Source organism: Enhydra lutris, unplaced genomic scaffold (genome assembly GCF_002288905.1).
Source record: "Enhydra lutris kenyoni isolate GAN:26980312 unplaced genomic scaffold, ASM228890v2 scaffoldscaffold18, whole genome shotgun sequence".
NCBI lineage: Eukaryota > Metazoa > Chordata > Mammalia > Carnivora > Mustelidae > Enhydra > Enhydra lutris.
The window spans coordinates 12762334-12780162 of record NW_019154102.1 but is presented as its reverse complement, the minus strand read 5'-3'; the positions used below and the strand labels follow the sequence as shown (position 1 = coordinate 12780162).

The window sequence follows — 17829 nt, the reverse complement described above, 5'->3', positions numbered from 1 at the left end:
CAGGGGCCCTTAAACTACTCTTGTAAGAACTGCTGAAGTTCATGGGTGCCTGGGTGGCTCAGTCAATTAAGCAATGCTTTCAGCTCAGTTCGTGATCCTGGATTCATTGGGTCAAATACCAGTGGAGAGTCTGCTTCACCCTCTCCCTCTGATCCTCTCTGCCTGCTCATGCTCTCGCTTGCGCATTCTCTCTCTCAAATGAATAAATAAAAAATTTTAAAACAAAGACTGCTGAAGTCCAGTCTGTAGTAAAACTTAGGTAGCCTGCAAAATTTTTCTTTTTTGTTTCATAGTACAAATCTGCATCCTTTGAGTCCCACATTCCTTCCTAGAAATTATTAGACTTAAAAAAATACAAATTTCATAACAGTAATGTAAGCATCTTTAGGCACCAAGACTATTAAATTGAAAATTTATTTTAAATTAAGCAGAATAAGTCAGAGAAAGAGAATTATCATATGATCTTTCCGATATGTGGAATTTAAGAAACAAGGCAGAGAATCATAGGGGAAGAGGAAAAAAAATGAAGCAAGACGAAACCAGAGAGGGAGATAAACCATAACAGACTCTTAATCATAGGAAACAAATTTGAGTGTAGTTGGAGGGAGCGGGGAGGAAGGATGGGGTAACGGGGTGATGGTCAGTGGGGAAGGGTATGTGTTGTAATGAGCACTAAGTATTATGTAAGACTAATGAATCACAGACCTGTACCCCTGAAACAAATAATACATTATATGTTAATTACTGAATGTAATAAAAAAAAAACTGAAAATAAAACAATGAAATTGAAGAAAGCAGTTCTGTTGTAGATATACTCCCTGTTTTGTTGTTCTGTTATTTATTCAAGAATCTTGTGATAATGTTCTTTTTTTGGAATATATATTTGATTTTTTAATGATCCACCCCGCCCCGTTTTCCTTTGCAGGAGAGTGAATGCAAAGCATATAATCCTAGACCGTTTTGTAAAACATACACTATGGATAAGCAGCCTCTGAATACTGGGGAGCAGAAAGATATGACAGAATTTTTTACTGATCTCATTACTAAGATTGAAGAAATGTCTCCAGAACTGGTTAGTACCAGAATGCTGATGTTTTTTTGAAATCTGTATGGATGTCCCAATTTTAATTACTCACTTTTGTTTGTTTTTAAAGAAAAATACCGTCAAAAGTTTGTTTGGAGGTGTAATTACAAACAATGTTGTGTCCTTGGTAAGTATTGGCACCTATTTACTTTTTTGAAATCTTAATGTAATGTTTTAGCTTATTAAAATGAATTACTTACATTTGGCTTTTGATTGACCAGGATTGTGAACATGTTAGTCAGACTGCTGAAGAGTTTTATACTGTGAGGTGCCAAGTGGCTGATATGAAGAACATTTATGTGAGTAATATTTTATATATTATTAGACTTTTTCTGCTTTTAATTACTTGAATACAGGAGGTTTATATGTCATCTTGATAGAAAATTAACTTTCATGTTTTTATTTCCTTCTTGCTGTGCAAATCAAATAAGAATTAAAGATAGACCACAGAGCTGATTTTTTTCCCCAAAGTTGAAATACTTCTGCTTTTGAAAAATTAGTAAGATTCATGGACCATCTTGTCAATTTGAGGGAAAAAAATTTTTTTGCTAAAATTTAGATTTTATTTTTATTAAAAAAGTTTGTTTTCCTCTGTGCATTCTGCCCAAATGATAATTACTACTTTTTGTAATTTTGTATACTGTAAACAATAATATGGAACTTTATAATCTGATTTAATACAGGAATCTCTTGATGAAGTTACTATTAAAGATACTTTAGAAGGTGACAACATGTATACTTGTTCTCATTGTGGGAAGAAAGTACGAGCTGAAAAAAGGTAAGCTTTTTGAAATGTAATGTTTATCATTTTGATATCAAATGGAAGTAAAACACTTTAAATGGTAAATTCATGTTAAACTTTCATGAAAATTCTGTAATTAAGGTCAGCTGCTTGGGGTTTATACTTTTTTTTTTTTTTTTTTTAATTTTTGCGGGGAGAGAGTACAAGTAGGGGAAGGGACAGAGGCAGAGGGAGAAAGAGGGAATCTTAAGCAGGTTCCACGCTGAGCACAGAGCCTGATGCGTGGGGCTTGATCCCAGAGCCATGAGATCATGACCTGAGTCAAAATTAAGAGTCAGATGCTTTACTGACTGAATCAGCCAAGTGCCCATCAAGCTTATTCTTATATAGCAACTTTTCATTCAGTTATCCAATTGAATATTTAATCATTCAGTTATTATACTTTGAGGCACCCTTATATTTTTCCAAATTTTTTGTGTCCTTTTAATTAAATATTTACCAAGGTCTGAGTCTGTTAGCCCTTTGCTATGTACTCAGTGAATCATGGTAAAGAGTCTCCTCATGAACTGAAGAGATCCTCCTCTGATTCTCTGAAGTGAGAGATGTTTTTCTTAAGAAGCAACCATAAGTTGGCCCATTTAGGACAGGGTAATTGGGTAAAGAGATTTCAATTCTACAAGTGAACATTGAATGATAAGTAGAAATTGGATTGAGGGAGCATCAATTGCAGTTATTAGGAACAAAGGCATAGAAATAGAAATGACCTTGTATGTGCAAGAAGCCTGCCATTAGGCTAGTCTGCCTCAAGAAGAGGATTTGCATTGACCAGTAATAGAAAATATGATTGGTATTCAATGATATAAAATAATTAACTTCTAGATTTTGAGATTATTTGCATAATTGGTTGGCACCATTTAAACATCTGTCTGAGAGAGAACATAACTATTGTAAAGGGTGACTATTAGACCTAAGCCAACATAAAAATGCAGAGGAAAAAGTGACAGAATTGAAGCTAGGAAAGAAAGAAAATCATGATAGGATGGTAATCTAGAAACTGGGGAAGAGAATCTCTCAAAGAAGGTATTCAGTTGACATAGTCCATAAAAAAGAAGGGGGGAAATTACAGCTGAGTAGAAGCATTGGGTTTTGTAGAAATATAGTTTAGTGGTATGTTTTAAAGTTTGGCAATAAACAAGGAAAATGGAATCTGGAAAGGGCTTGGGGATCAAACACAACTTTTCTAGACAGATCTGAGCATGTTGGAAGGCAGAGAATGAAAAGCCATCTCTTAAAATTGCTTAGTAGGAGATTTTACCAGGGAATCTGCACTGATAGAAATGGTACTCTCTCAGTCTCCAGAGGGTCATGATGGTTGCAAGAGAGAAAAGTTGTAAGGCAGACATAAGAAGCTGTGCAGGCAGTTACATGGGGAAGACAGGCCCATCCAATGAGAATTGGGTTAGGGTATCAGTTAAGACTTGACACAGAATGGAGTTAGTCAAAAGTTTGTTACTATGGAGGGGTATAATGAGGAATCAATAAAAGATAGTTGATAGGCTGAAACATTTTCATTTGAGAATGTCTTTTTAGTTGGAGTAAATAAGCTTACTGAAAATATCTATCATTCTTGATAACTTCCTACTTCTTGAAACATCCCCTTCTTTTGGCGAATATGATTCTACTGTTTTTCTGAAATACTGTCTCCTCTTTAAGGCAAAGTGTCACTCAGTACTTTTATACTCTTGCCATACTTTTGAATGTCTGTGATAATATAGTAAGTGGTCAACAGAAATGGGCAAAGGATCATCTTTTGCTCTGTCTTCAAACCTCTGTTTTTCTTAGTTTATTCATTCTTATCTGAATAATTTGTCTACCACCATAACATAAGTCTCTGTTGACATGCTTAGGATTTTTAATTCATCTTACCTAATTGAGAATGTTGTTCTGTGTTCTCCCAGCTGTGACTTATGTGTCTCATGGATTCAGTAACATGTATATAACATGTTATATAGTCTATAACATAACTCTTATCTCTTTAGTTCCATTATGTCATTTATCCTCTGAATCTTGCATGGTTCCACGGTCCACCACAGGTTCTTCAGTAACTCTTACCTCTCAAGAAGCAGTTCATACTCTGACATTGCCCAGAAACCCCTTCATTTGACTCCTTTATATTTCTATAACCTCATCTTTTGCCAGTCTCCCAAATAAACAGTAATGATGGATTTTAGACTTATTTCCTGTTGATGAAATCCTTCCCCTACCTTCCTTATCTCCCTGAATTCCTAATTTTTTCTTAAACTAAGCTCTTGATTTAAACAGATTCTCTTTAGAATCTTAAATTCAGTGAAAAATTGTTCCCCAAAATGCATATTTTTCATGAATCCAAGCTCTTATGTATTTTTTGTTTAAACTGAAATTTTGGGGGCACCTGGGTGGCTCAGTGGGTTGGGCCGCTGCCTTCGGCTCAGGTCATGATCTCAGGGTCCTGGGGTCGAGTCCCACGTCGGGCTCTCTGCCCGGCGGGGAGCCTGCTTCTCTCTCTCTCTCTCTCTCTCTCTGCCTGCTTCTCTGCCTACTTGTGATCTCTCTCTGTCAAATAAATAAATGAAATCTTTAAAAAAAAATAAATAAAAAAATAAACTGAAATTTTGGCTTGTTTTAATTTAAACTCGCAATATTTGTTAAACCATAAGACTTAGGTAACTTGCTGCCGCTGCTGTAATATCAAGCAGCATTTATTTAATGCTATTTGCCAGGCAGCATTCTAAAAGTAGGAAGGAGTAGGCACTTTAATCTCCATTTTAGAAATTTCCAAATTCAGAGTTAAGCTCAGAAAGGTTAAGGAACTTGTTGAGAGTCATACATCTAGTAAATGATAACAGCCAGACTTTGCAATTCTAATTTATAAAAACAAATAGTTCAATTCCTGTTCTTTAAGATGGAAAAGAAAATTCTGAACCAAAAGACATAACTCCTTTGAAATTTGGTGTGATGCCTTTTTATGTTTCCATAGCACTTTACATATCTTCTTCATGGAATTTACCACAGTGTGCTTAACTTTTTATTTTTCTTACTTAGACACAGGAAAACACTTTTAGAATGGAAAAAGGCATGTAAGAGGGGAATATAGGAATAGATATATTTAATAAGAGCGTGATTTAAAGTACTGTTATTTACTGAGTTGAATACTGAAATACATGTAGTGTAAATGTGTTGCCAGCTAAAGTAATTTTGGAAGAGATTTTTAAGTTTTCTTTCTACCCTTTTCCCTTTTTTTCTGTCTTTCAGGGCATGTTTTAAGAAATTGCCTCGCATTCTGAGTTTTAATACTATGAGGTATACATTTAATATGGTAACAATGATGAAAGAGAAAGTGAACACACACTTTTCCTTCCCATTACGTTTGGATATGACGCCCTATACAGAAGATTTTCTAATGGGAAAGAGTGATAGGAAAGAAGGTAATTTTATCTCTTTCTCTTGCCTGTGTTTATCGTAAGTCTCCATAACAAGACAGTCATAACTATAAAGTTGTAACTAACTACACATTTAATAAAATGAAATTGAATTTTAGAAAGGGGATTGTATTTAAGTATAGTATGGCACATTCAGTCAATTCATCAGTAGATATTTGGCATTTATTAGAGTTATGTTCTAGGTACTCTGCTAGGCATTAGTGACATGGCAGTGAACAAGATACACTTGGTTCCTTAACTCAGAATTTAAGTCTAGTATGCAAGTCTTATTGAGCAAGAAATTATAAATAAGATGTATCATCAGATAGGATGGTGGATATATCTCATATTAGGGAGGGCCTTCATGGAGATAACATTGAAGCAGAGCTTGAGTAAGGAACAGATTGAGAGGAATGGCTATTGTCTTTAGGTGGGTAGGAGGTGGGGGTGGAGTCGATGAGATGGGCAAAAGGCAGTGGACACATCATTTTGTTTTTAGGCCATCTTAATAATTATAATCTTTTTTTGATGTGAAACCTTTGGAACATTTTAAGCAGGGAACTGAGATAACCAGGTGGGATCTGGAAAAGGTTATTCTTACTACAGCAATAGAAATGGATTGGCGGGTGATAAAAGGAATGTGGGGAGGCCATTTTGATAAACTTTTATCAAACTTTTACCAGAGAAGATGGTAGCTTAATAAGCAAGCATACCAGTGTATTTGAGAGCAGTACGTGGACAGTTAATAGAATTTGATGATTATATGTATAAATAAATCAACAAAGTTATTGAATATCTCTAATTTGCTATTCTCACAGTATTGGGAATAGAGTGGCAACAAAGAACAAGGTCTTTGTCCTTTTGAAGTTGAGTTTTTAGTCTACTACTAGAGGTAGGAAGAAAAGTCAAGAATAACTTAGGTTTGTGGCTTGATCATAGATGAATAGTAGGTCAGTATTTCAAGAAGATCTCAAAAAGAAAGATCTCAAGAAAAAGGGAATTTGGTCAGAAGTATTGAATGCTAAAGAAAAGGAATTGTTTCAGAAACAACATGGCTGAAAACAGCATGTAGAATGTCTTTGGTTATCTTTATGAGAGCAGTTTCATTTGGGTAGTGCAGTAGAAAGGCAGATTGCAGTGAGTTAAAGATGATACTTGGTTCATATCCAGTTACCTCCAGATTCTTACTCCTTCCATAAGACCAGTGCTTTTCAAACTTACCTATATGTGCCTCAAAGACCACAGAGGTGAGGAATGGAAGTAGGTGAGCAAAAAAAGCAGAACAGGTCTAGCTCTTGCCTTTCCATTCTTTGGTTGGAGAAGTTCTGGTTTACATAATAGGGTTCTGACAGTGTTTTTTTATGTAAGTTCTCTTGATTAAAATTTTTAAGGTTCGAGTAAGACACTGTATTTTAAGATTTGGGAAAGAACTGCACTTTAATCTTTATACTCCATTGCCTGGCACTTAATGAGCCAGTAAATGTTTCACTAAATAGGACATGAGAAGTGTAAACGGTGAGCATGGGCTAGCTATTCTTTTAAGAGAAGAACATACTCTTTCTTTGAAAAGAGGAGAGAAGATAGTGACTGTTGCTGTAGAGGAATTGAGTTAAGGGGGGTATTTTTACCCTTAGAATTTTTTAAGAAAGATTTTATTTATTTATTTGACAAAGTGAGAGAGCACAACCAGGGGGAGCAGCAGAGGGAGCCTGACACAGGGCTTGATCCCAAGACCCTGGAAATCAAGACTTGAGTGGAAGGCCGATGTTTAAACGACCAAGCTACCCAGGCGTCCCTACCCTTAGAATTTTTTTTTTTTTTTAAGATTTTATTTATTTATTTGTCAGAGATTGCGAGCAGGCAGAGGGGCATGAAGAACAGGCAGAGAGAGAAGCAAGCTCCCTGTCAAGCAAGGAGCCCCGTAAGGGGCTCGATCCCAGACCTGAGACAAAGGCAGCTGCTTAACTGACTGAGCAACCCAGGCATTCTCTATCCTTAGAATTTGAGTATGTTTAGTGGTTGTAGCAGAGGAGCCAGTAGAAGATGATAACTTTGAAAATAAAGGCAAAGTTAAGAAGTAGGCAATGTATATATAAAATTTCCTCTTTAGAACTCTTTCCAAACCATTTATAAAATTAGAGCAACACTGCCCAGTTACTGTGCTTTCTGGTATTTTTCATGATGCTTCCTTGTGTAGAAGTAGCAAAAATTTGTGCCAAGATGAAGGATTTTTTTAGGCCATAACTGATGCATTCAGAGTTGGATCTTAGCACATCCAAACTTCTCAGTCACTATTAAAACACTGTCAGCCATTTCCTTCTCTCCTTAGTTGTCACTTTCCAATTTAGACTGCGCACCCAAGTTAACATAATCTGCTTTCACTTGTTTCTGTGATTATACTTTTTCCTTTGTATATGATGCTGGGTATACAGATCAAAAGTCATAAATCCTCAAACTTCCTAGATATTTCTTTAATTTTTTTCCTTAGTTTCTTCTATACTTTTCAAATTTAAATCTTTGGGGACAGGAAGGATGTCTCTTATTTATTTTGTTTCTGTCTCCTAAAACAGAATGTTTTCTATTAACTAATAAACAATTGCAAGCATGCTACCAGTACAGTGCTCCTTTTTCTTTACCTGAGATTAAAGGGCATGAGTATTTTAATGCTTTTCTAGATCTTGTGTTTGCCTGCTCCTAATAAGATGAACTTAAATGATAAATATTGTACTATCTATTCCAAAAGGAATAAGATTAAACAAAAAGAGCATATTTTATATTTATATATTATACTGATGTTGTCCATACTTACGGTTGTTTTCCAAATGATTTGTTTAAATGTTCCTTAAAATTTAAGACTATGGATGGGAAATGACTAGGAAATGGAGTTGTTTTGTATGTATTATAATATATAATGTATCTGTGCCTGTTTCTGTATATAAAATACATTATGTAAAGTGAGGTAAAGTGATTCAAAGACATTACTATGCAGCTTTCAACATTATTACCATAATTTTATGTAAATCATTTCAGGTTTTAAGGAAGTCAGTGATCATTCAAAAGACACAGAAAGCTATGAGTATGACTTAATAGGAGTGACTGTTCACACAGGAACAGCAGATGGTGGGCACTATTATAGCTTCATCAGAGATATAGTCAATCCACATGCTTATAAAAACAACAAATGGTGAGTTTTAAGTATTTTAGTCTTGGGATTTAAAGACATTTTTTTTCTGTTTGTAAAGTATAAACTTATGATTGTTTTTGCTTCAGATATGTTTTCTGATTTTATTTTACTAAAAACTTTCTATAAAACTAGGAAAGGGGGCAGACAATTTTTAAATGAAAACAACTTTCATAAGACAGTAGGAATTGATTGTTCTTAACTTTCTTTTGAGAATTTGATGAATGTTCTCCTAAGAAAAATGAACACACAAGGTTTTGCCCACTTTAGATTCATAGACCATATTGCACCTTCCAAGTCTTTTCTATCTTCATTCACTAATTCAAGAGCTTTATACTGAGTGTCTCATATAGAGTGGTTACGAGGTCCTTATATAAAGTGATTTGAGGTTACCTGCATGCTCATCTTTTATCAAGGTAATGGATGGAAGTCATTTAATCAGTGCTTAATAGCTGTTTTTTGGTCTTCGGATGTTGTTAGGTAGAGTCTATGTATAGAGGCTATGTATTTATGGTAGGCATTGTTCTAAGTGTTAGGGATATTGCTTTGAACGAAATGTGCATGGGTAAATTGATCTGCAGTTAGCAGAATAGTTTTGTTGAACTCTTTAAGCCAACATTTCAGTGGTATCTTACTTGGTCCATATGAATATAATTCCATAAATATATTTTGAATCCTTTTTTGATCATATGTTTTGAAATGGCATCTTTATCTTTGGAAGTTTTCCCATCTCTTAATCTTTTCTGTCCAGTAGCTACACAGGTATGCAAACTTTTTGTTTTTATGAATTCTTCTGTTGCTCCTAGTTTATAAATGGATTTACAGATTTTAGGGCAGTTACAGTTTGTAAAATTATATTCCCAGTTTCTAGTAGGTTAGTGTTATCAAATAAGAACTTAGAATTTATTTACCTCATGTTAAAAATAGTTTAAGTTTTAGAATTTTTTCAGTATGTATTTTTATAATAGGTATAATACTCAGTATGTATATACTTGATCAAACACTGTATGCTCTGTTTTAGGTATCTTTTTAATGATGCTGAGGTAAAACCTTTCGATTCTGCTCAGTTGGCCTCTGAATGTTTTGGTGGAGAGATGACAGTAAGTTTTATTCAGAAGTTATAAATGGTTCATGACTTTCCAAATGCTATGCAGTATCATAAAATCCAGTGGCAAAACCACTTAACTTTCTTTAATTGCTATGATTAAATCTAAAGTTTATTCAGTTGTTATGTATTAGAAGTCTAGTTTGTTGGGCATGTATACCAGACTGGGAAATACTTTTTAAATTACAATTTCTGCCTTCAACTGATAAAGGAGGTTAAGACTTAAAATTGAAAAATTAAACAGTGTAAGAATTGAATTGCATTGCCATGAAACATGGTGGAAGTTGTCTACCTGAATGCTTTGAGATTTGAGGGAAAAGAAGTTACTCTTTATTGACTTAATATGAAAAATCCTTTGTCAGGGAAATGAGCTTTAGGTACACTTAAGTGAATTATTCTTTCAGTGCTTTTTTTTTTTTTTTTTAATAACAGCAGCAGCAACCTGGTTATTACTATTGACAGGATAGGCAAAGAATATCTTACCTATTACCTAATTAGCTCCAAGACATGAAAAGACAATTAGTTTGGACTAGTTATTATTATAATGTAATTATAATAATTGTACTTCATAGGCATTTTATCCAAATACCAGTGTTCTGAAGACAGTTTTAAAATACTGTTTAGATTCTTATAAGTCAAGCATTAAATAGTCATTTCCATTTCACAGGTAAGTCCAAATGAAGTTATTTTTCACTTTAATAGCCATGTCTGTTGTGAAATCACGGTTCACATTGTGGATTTTAATGTAGGACTTCCTTATTGCTCTTTGGTGCTCTCATGTACTACTTTGAATAGAAAAGGAGAAGTAAGCAAATTACTAACACTTCAGAAATGGGTAGAAAAAGGAAGTAATAAATTACTGATGCCATAATTAAACCTGTTGTATCTCTTGATGTTATTTCTGGGATATTTCCTCAAAAAAAAAAAAAAAAAGTAAACTTTGCAAAGCTCTTCTCTTAAAAGGTAGTTATTAAATTGCAAGTATGTTTTATTATATGCTTTATATTTTTTTATGGTAAAGTATCTTTAAAAATACTTTGAATCTTCGTTTTTAGTTACAGTTGACCCTTAAACTATGTGGGAGTTAAATATGCCAGGCCCCCCCACAGTTGAAAATCCAAGTATAACTTTTGTCTGTTAATCAGAAGCCTTATTGATAATATGAACACTCAGTCAATATGTATTCTGTATGTTACACTTATTACATACTATATTCTTAAACTAGAGAAAAGAAAATGTTATTAAAATCATAAGGAGAGGCACCTGGGTGACAAGTCATTTGGTCATCTGACTCTTTATTTTGGCTCAGACAATGGTCTCAGGGTTGTGAGATCATGCCCCATGTCGTTGGGGTCTGTGCTCATAGGGAAGTCTGCCTGAGATTCTCTCCCTCTCCTGCATCTCTTCCCCACTCACTCTTTCTCTCTTTAAAGTAAATAAATAAATTTTTTAAAATCATAAGGAAAATACGTTTACAGTACACTGTTGTATTATTGGGGGAAAAAAATCTGCCTGTAAGTGGACCTGTGTAGTTCACACCTTGTTATTCAAGGGTTAACTATACTCTTAGCCAAGAACTTCTGTCAGGGATTTTTTATAAAGAATAAACTAGCTGTTTATGAACTATTTTAAATATAAATACAACTGAGATAAATATAAATAATTTTTTAAAGAATGAAAACTTTTATTTTTTTAAACAGACCAAGACATATGATTCTGTTACAGATAAATTTATGGATTTCTCCTTTGAAAAGGTAATCTTTTTTTTTTTTTACATATAATTTACATTGTTTTCTTTCTTCCATGTTACCTAATTTTATAGTTATACTTTGTCAAAATGAAAATATACCTTTTTTTTCTTTGCCTCTTAAAGACACACAGTGCATATATGCTGTTCTACAAACGCATGGAACCAGAGGAAGAAAATGGCAAAGAATTCAAATTTGATGTATCATCAGAGTTACTAGAGGTATAAGTTAATTTAACTTAAGCAGTTTAAAAGCATGTTAAGTATTAATGCGAGTAACAGGACTACTGGACCAGGCTATGACAATGTTAGGATTTATAATCCCGGGTAGACCTTAACACTATTTGTAAATAGTCTTGGTAATACTGTCATAGGACAGGTACAGGTAAAGTGACCAGAAAATAATTATTAGTAACATGAAAGAAAAATAAGTAACATGGTTGATGGAATTGGAGCAAGCTCATTAAGCAACTTGTATGTATGGTAATGTTCTTGGATTGGATGATGGCTGTTCTTCTTTGCTTCATGTTACATAGAAATACCATGTATTTGAAATGCATTTAAATGTATTAAATGTTTAAAATGTGTCTTGTTTATAGTAATTAGGCTTTCTTTGTTTCATGATGTAATAACTATGATGTTAATTTAATGTCTTTTTAAGAACTGTAAAATGTGTTCACAACTCTACGTTGTATCAGTGTTGTAAACTCAGCCAAAATGTATAAATCTTCATGATAAAAATATACTCTTACATCTAGACAATTCAGCTTTTACTATCTAATTGATTGATTAATGTTTGCACTGATGTGGTTGAGTCTTAAAACCGAGTGGATTTTGGTCCCCAAACAAGTACTCTTAACTGGTGTCTTGACCTCCCAGAATGTTAGTGACAAAAAACCCAAGAATATGATCATCTTTTAAACCCTTGAATTGGATTTACCAGCAAAATTAAGTGTTCACTAGATTTCTTACTCTAGATAAGGATACAACAGTGTTTAATGACAACCCAGCCCACTTGTGAAGTAAAATGAAATTTTAAGTAAAACTTTAATGATGTATATTCTTTACATTAATGGTTCTGAAACCCCTATTCTCAGTATTCTTTTATATTCTTAAAAAATAATGAGAACATTAGTTTTTAATATATTAGTTTCAGTGTGGTTATATCAGTATTTGCCATATTAGTATTTAAAATTTTTAAAATTTATATTAATTTATTTAAAGATAACAAAATTAAACCCATGACATGCTAATATAAATACCATTTTATGAAGAAAAATTTTTCAGAACAAAACCATTCAGTGAGAAAAGTGGCCCTGTTTGCAAAATCTTTTTAAGACGTTTGCAGATCTTTTTAATATCTGATTTAATAGATGACAACTAGAGTCTCATGATAGCTTTTTGCATTTGCTCTGTTGTGATTTCATTCATCATTTAGCCTCTGGAAAACTCCATTGTATGCTCAGGAGAGAATGAAAGTAAAACAGGGCAGATAGCCTCATCATATTACTAAGGAGATGGTTCTGATCTTATATATACTCTAAAACGGTTGTAGGCACCCACCCCCACAGGCTCTGAACTGTTCTTTTGAGAACCACTGATTTATATTGTGACAAAAGAGAATCTCAGACATTTGCTCTACTACAGCAAGAAAAACAAATTGAACCACGCCAGAATATTTTTTTTAATTATTTATTTATTTATTTGATAGTGAAGGAGGGAACACAAGAAGGGGAGTGGGAGAGGGAGAAGCAGGCTTCCTGCTGAGCAGGGAGCCCGATTTGGGGCTTGATCCCAGGATGCTGGGATCATGACCAGAGTTGAAGGCAGACTCCTCTAACAATTGAGCCACCCAGGTGCTCCTTCTTCTTCTTCTTCTTCTTCTTCTTTTTTTTTTTTAAGATTTTTATTTACTTATTTGTCAGAGAATGAGCACACAGGCGGGAGGAGTACGCAGAGGGAGAAGCAGGCTCCCCGCTGAGCAAGGAGCCTGATGTGAGGCTCAATCCCAGGGTCCTGGGATCATGACCTGAGCTCAAGGCAGATGCTTAAACAACTGAGCCACCCAAGCATCCCTAGAATATTCTTGATTGCAGACCTAAGCCACCTGTTTTTTTTTCTTATAATTGTTTTAGCTTATTAATTGAAGAATGAATTTGCCTGAATATACATTTTAATAAAATATTAAAGTGTGATAATACTGTTATTTAATATTAACACAGATTTTAGGTATAAACTAGAATCTGGTCCTTTAGATTTGTGCAGTTGAAATATAGCTAGTAGCAGACTTCCCAAAGAGTAAATAGGAAATTTAAAACCATAAAATTATTTTTAAAGAGTTTATTGATTGATTTTAGGGAGATGAGGGGTAGATGGAGAGGGAGAGAGAATTGCATGTAGACTCCCCACTGAGTGTGGGGCCCTACTCAGGACTTGATCTCCTGACCCCAAGATCATGACCTAAGCTGAAATCAAGAGTTGGACACTTAACCAGCTGAACCACCCATGCATCCCAGAACCATAAAATTTAATAAGTAAACAAACATTATAAATTGTAATGACTGTTGTGGATAAAACAAAATGCTCAGAAAGGTTAGTTGATTGGAATTTCTGGGGAAAGTGATTAGGAAATAATTCAGATTAAGCTTAAACTGAGACTTGAAAGGTACTGAAGACTTAATCATGTGAAGAATATTCCAGGCAAAGAGATTATTATGACAAATTCCTTTAGTAAAGATATAGGGTATTGGCATGTTTTAGAAGCTGAACAATGACCTCTGGGGCTGTGAAGATTAGTAAGTGCAAGGAAATGTCCAAGATGAAGTTGAAGAGATGTATAGAAAATACCTGTAGTACAATAAATTTCACACTTAGACACACCCACATGGCTCCACATATGTTGTATTGATAAAACGTAAAAAGGATCATCAAAAAAACAAGATAAATAATACCATAGAACAGAAATGAAAGCAGTGGGTCTGGTGAAAACCACAGGACTACTAGGCTTTAGGCGCAAATCAGATGATGGTGGTGGAGAGTTCTTGAGACATAAAGGGGATAAAAATTATGACACAGGATCTAGGGCTGAGCTCATGGCTAGGAGTAAGAACCTTGGAATGGAGCTTCATTGCTATGAAAAAGCACTGATGAGGTGAAGGCTCTTAAACTCTTCTTTAGGCTACAGCTTTCTAGAAGGCAGTGTGCATAGAAATGCTAGAGGACCAAGAACTCTGAAGCAGTCTGTTCAGTGACTAGGTCTGTACCAATGTGGAGCAGGAGCCCTAAAATATGAATTCAAGACCTGGTGCTGGACAGGACTAGTGGGCTGGGAGGCAAGAAGAGGTAGCTGAAAATCTTTAGGAGATAAACACAGGCAGTAATAACAGTAATCAGAACACAAATTTGTTCCAGATAAAGATAATTTTATGGAACAAACACTAACTTAGAGCATGTTTCGGGTACAGGGAGCTAAACACAAAACTAAAATCAGCAGAGCAGTTGTGTAAGACTCATGTTAGAAATAATTGTGGGGCACCTGGGTGGCTCAGTGGGTTAAAGCCTCTGTCTTCAGCTCAGGTCGTGTTCCCAGGGTCCTGGGATCAAGCAAGCCCTGCATCGGGCTCTCTGCTCAGCAGGGAGCCTGCTTCCCTTCCTCTCTGCCTGCCTCTCTGCTACCTGTGATCTCTGTCTGTCAAATAAATAAATCTTTAAAAAAAAAAAATTTGTTCATAATTGTTACAGAAGATACAAGGAGGGGCGACTGGGTGGCCCATTTGTTTAGGTGTCTGCGTTCAGCTCAGGTCATGATTCTGGAGTCCCAGGATCAAGCCCCACATCAGGCTCCTCACTCATCGGTGGGGGAGTCTGCTTCTGGCATTGACCCTACCACCTCATGCTTTCTCTCTCTCAATCTTAAGAATAAACAAGGAAATCACCTGACTTAGGTTTGCCAATCTGAATTGTTTTCATTTTGCCAGTTTTTGAACATAAACCTTTCTCATAATCTGTTTTTATCAAAATGGAACTCATAATTTTACTCCATTTATGTATTCTTTCTTTAGATGGGATTTCAGAGTTCTTCCAAAATCTTTATAATTGTATTTTTAAAGAACTGTGATTGTTTGAGGTAGCCAGATACATAATGATAAATTGGAGCAGGCTTAATAACTATTTTTGCATTCCACATACCTGGAAAGAAAATCAACATGAATTTTAAGTGCTTGTATTTTTTGGGTTTTTTTTGTTTCTTTTAGAGCAAATCTTTTTTGTCTTAAAAAATACTGGTAAAATGTAATGAAGCAAATGCTTTCTGATATCTAATGTTACCATTTTCTTTTTCTTCAGTGGATTTGGCATGATAACATGCAGTTTCTTCAAGACAAAAACATTTTTGAACATACATATTTTGGGTAAGTTTAGTAAACTTAGTAATAGATTTTTTCTTACACATTTAAAGCAAATCTTATTCTGTAAGATATGTAACTTACTATTCTTAAATTCTAGGTTTATGTGGCAGTTATGTAGTTGTATTCCCAGTACATTACCAGATCCTAAAGCTGTGTCCCTAATGACAGCAAAGGTAATATATAAGCCGTAGATAGTTTTTTTCAAAATTGACTACTTTAAAGTAATTAAAAATTTTTTGCTTAATGTTTTCTTACAGCTCAGCACCTCCTTTGTCCTAGAGACATTTATACATTCAAAAGAAAAGGTATGTGTTTCATAAAATTTTGTGTCATTTAGCAGATAGCTTTTGGTTTTCTTTATCTTCAGCTCGAAGTCCGTGCCTTAAATGACTTCTTTCTTTTTTTTAGCCCACAATGCTTCAGTGGATTGAACTGTTGACCAAACAATTTAATAATAGTCAAGCAGCTTGTGAGGTGAGGTGAAATAATTCAACGAATAATGTATAGCTTAAGATGCACTTTTTTGTTTTGTTTTCTTTTATTCATAAGATGCTATAGCAAAAGTATTGTGTTATTAATGATAGAGATCCCAGTGTAAGTTCCCCAAATTACTTAACAACTGAGAAGGTTATAATTTATGTCCTAGCCATTACGCTGATGAAATAATTGATTTTTAAGTTACTTAAAAATCCTTGGGTGCCTCCCCTCCCCCCAGTCTGTTAGAAAAATACAGAAAGTTCAAAAGACTGGATCGGATATTTTTTTTTCTTTCTTTCTTTTTTTTTTTTTAAGATTTTATCTATTTATTTGACAGACAGAGATCACAAGTAGGCAGAGAGGCAGGCAGAGAGAGGGAGGGAAGCAGGCTCCCTACTGAGCAGAGATTCCCAATGTGGGGCTCGATCCCAGGACCCTGAGATCATGACCTGAGCCGAAGGCAGAGGCTTACCCCCCTGAGCCACCCAGGTGCCCCTGGATCGGATATTTCTTAATTAATTTTGAATATTATCAGAAAATACTTGAAAATGGATATCTTCCTTCTTCCTCCAAGATAAAAATGCATATATCCCAGTATATCCGTTTATGTCGTTTTTATCTTCCATATTATGTTCTAATACATCCCTATAATAATAAATCCCTAAGGATAGTCTGCTCACAGGTAATGATCACTTAACCCTATTGCCACCTTAATATTTTATCATTTTTTGATTAGCTTCCAAATGTGGTATAAGCCTTTCTAAGAATGCAAGTCTTAAAAATTTCCAGTGGGAGATTACAACATAGTGTGCAATAGATGAAATTAGTTGAAGATCTTTTTCTTATATAGAAGATTGTCTGATTATGCCATGGAGCAATGGAATTAGAGGATCTAATTATTGTAGACTTTAAACAGAAGGTTATAATTTTTTAAAACTTTATAATAAATATTTCAAAACAAGCATTAAAGAAGGAAGATAAGGTACTCCCAGGTACCTGTAACCTAATTTCAACAAACAGTAACATTGTTTTGCTTTAATCTGTTGCTATCCCCCATGCCTGCATGGGGGGATCTGGTAATCAGCAAACCCACATAGCATATCATACACCCATAAATACTAAGTATGTATCTTTAATAAATGAGAACTTGAAAAAAATAGAGATCTCTCTCTCTATATATATATATATATATATCCATGACTTAATTTACTTCTTGTAAAATTAGAAGTGGTTCCTTAACATCATCCAGTATTCATTTTGTGTTCACTTTTTACTAACTGCCTAAAAAATGTTTTTTTCAGTTGGCGTCTTTGAATTGTATTCAAACAAGGACTACATTTTGCTTTTGTCTTATAAATCAGCTTTCATCTGTAACAGTTACTTTTTTTCCTCTCTTTGCTACTTTGTCATTTGATCTGCATAATTCTCCACATGCTTGCTTTGACTGATTATATCCTCCTGATGTTAGTTAACAAGTTCCTCTATTCTCCTCCCCCTTTGTGATTTTTTTTTTTTTTTAAAGCGGTTCAGTAGATCCAGAATATTGATTAGGTCATCATTTGTTTTGTTTTCTGTTTGTTTTTGTTTATAGCTACTTCAGGGTTTTTTTTTTTTTTTTTTTTTTTTTTT

At 34.4% G+C, this 17829-nt stretch overlaps 1 protein-coding gene across 3 annotated transcripts in view; it reads left to right on the top strand.

Annotated features, from left to right (window-relative positions):
• The window catches only part of LOC111147962 (ubiquitin specific peptidase 34), a 244462-nt gene that overhangs the window by 185590 nt on the left and 41043 nt on the right, over positions 1 to 17829 (top strand). For all 3 annotated transcript variants that reach the window (XM_022504268.1, XM_022504269.1, XM_022504267.1), the window contains 13 exons: positions 926 to 1072; positions 1155 to 1211; positions 1306 to 1383; positions 1768 to 1862; positions 5118 to 5290; positions 8315 to 8468; positions 9487 to 9565; positions 11271 to 11324; positions 11444 to 11539; positions 15662 to 15726; positions 15821 to 15896; positions 15981 to 16028; positions 16132 to 16197. In XM_022504268.1, the coding sequence (XP_022359976.1) occupies positions 926 to 1072; positions 1155 to 1211; positions 1306 to 1383; positions 1768 to 1862; positions 5118 to 5290; positions 8315 to 8468; positions 9487 to 9565; positions 11271 to 11324; positions 11444 to 11539; positions 15662 to 15726; positions 15821 to 15896; positions 15981 to 16028; positions 16132 to 16197 (1188 nt within the window). The remainder of the gene's footprint in view (positions 1 to 925; positions 1073 to 1154; positions 1212 to 1305; positions 1384 to 1767; positions 1863 to 5117; positions 5291 to 8314; positions 8469 to 9486; positions 9566 to 11270; positions 11325 to 11443; positions 11540 to 15661; positions 15727 to 15820; positions 15897 to 15980; positions 16029 to 16131; positions 16198 to 17829) is intronic.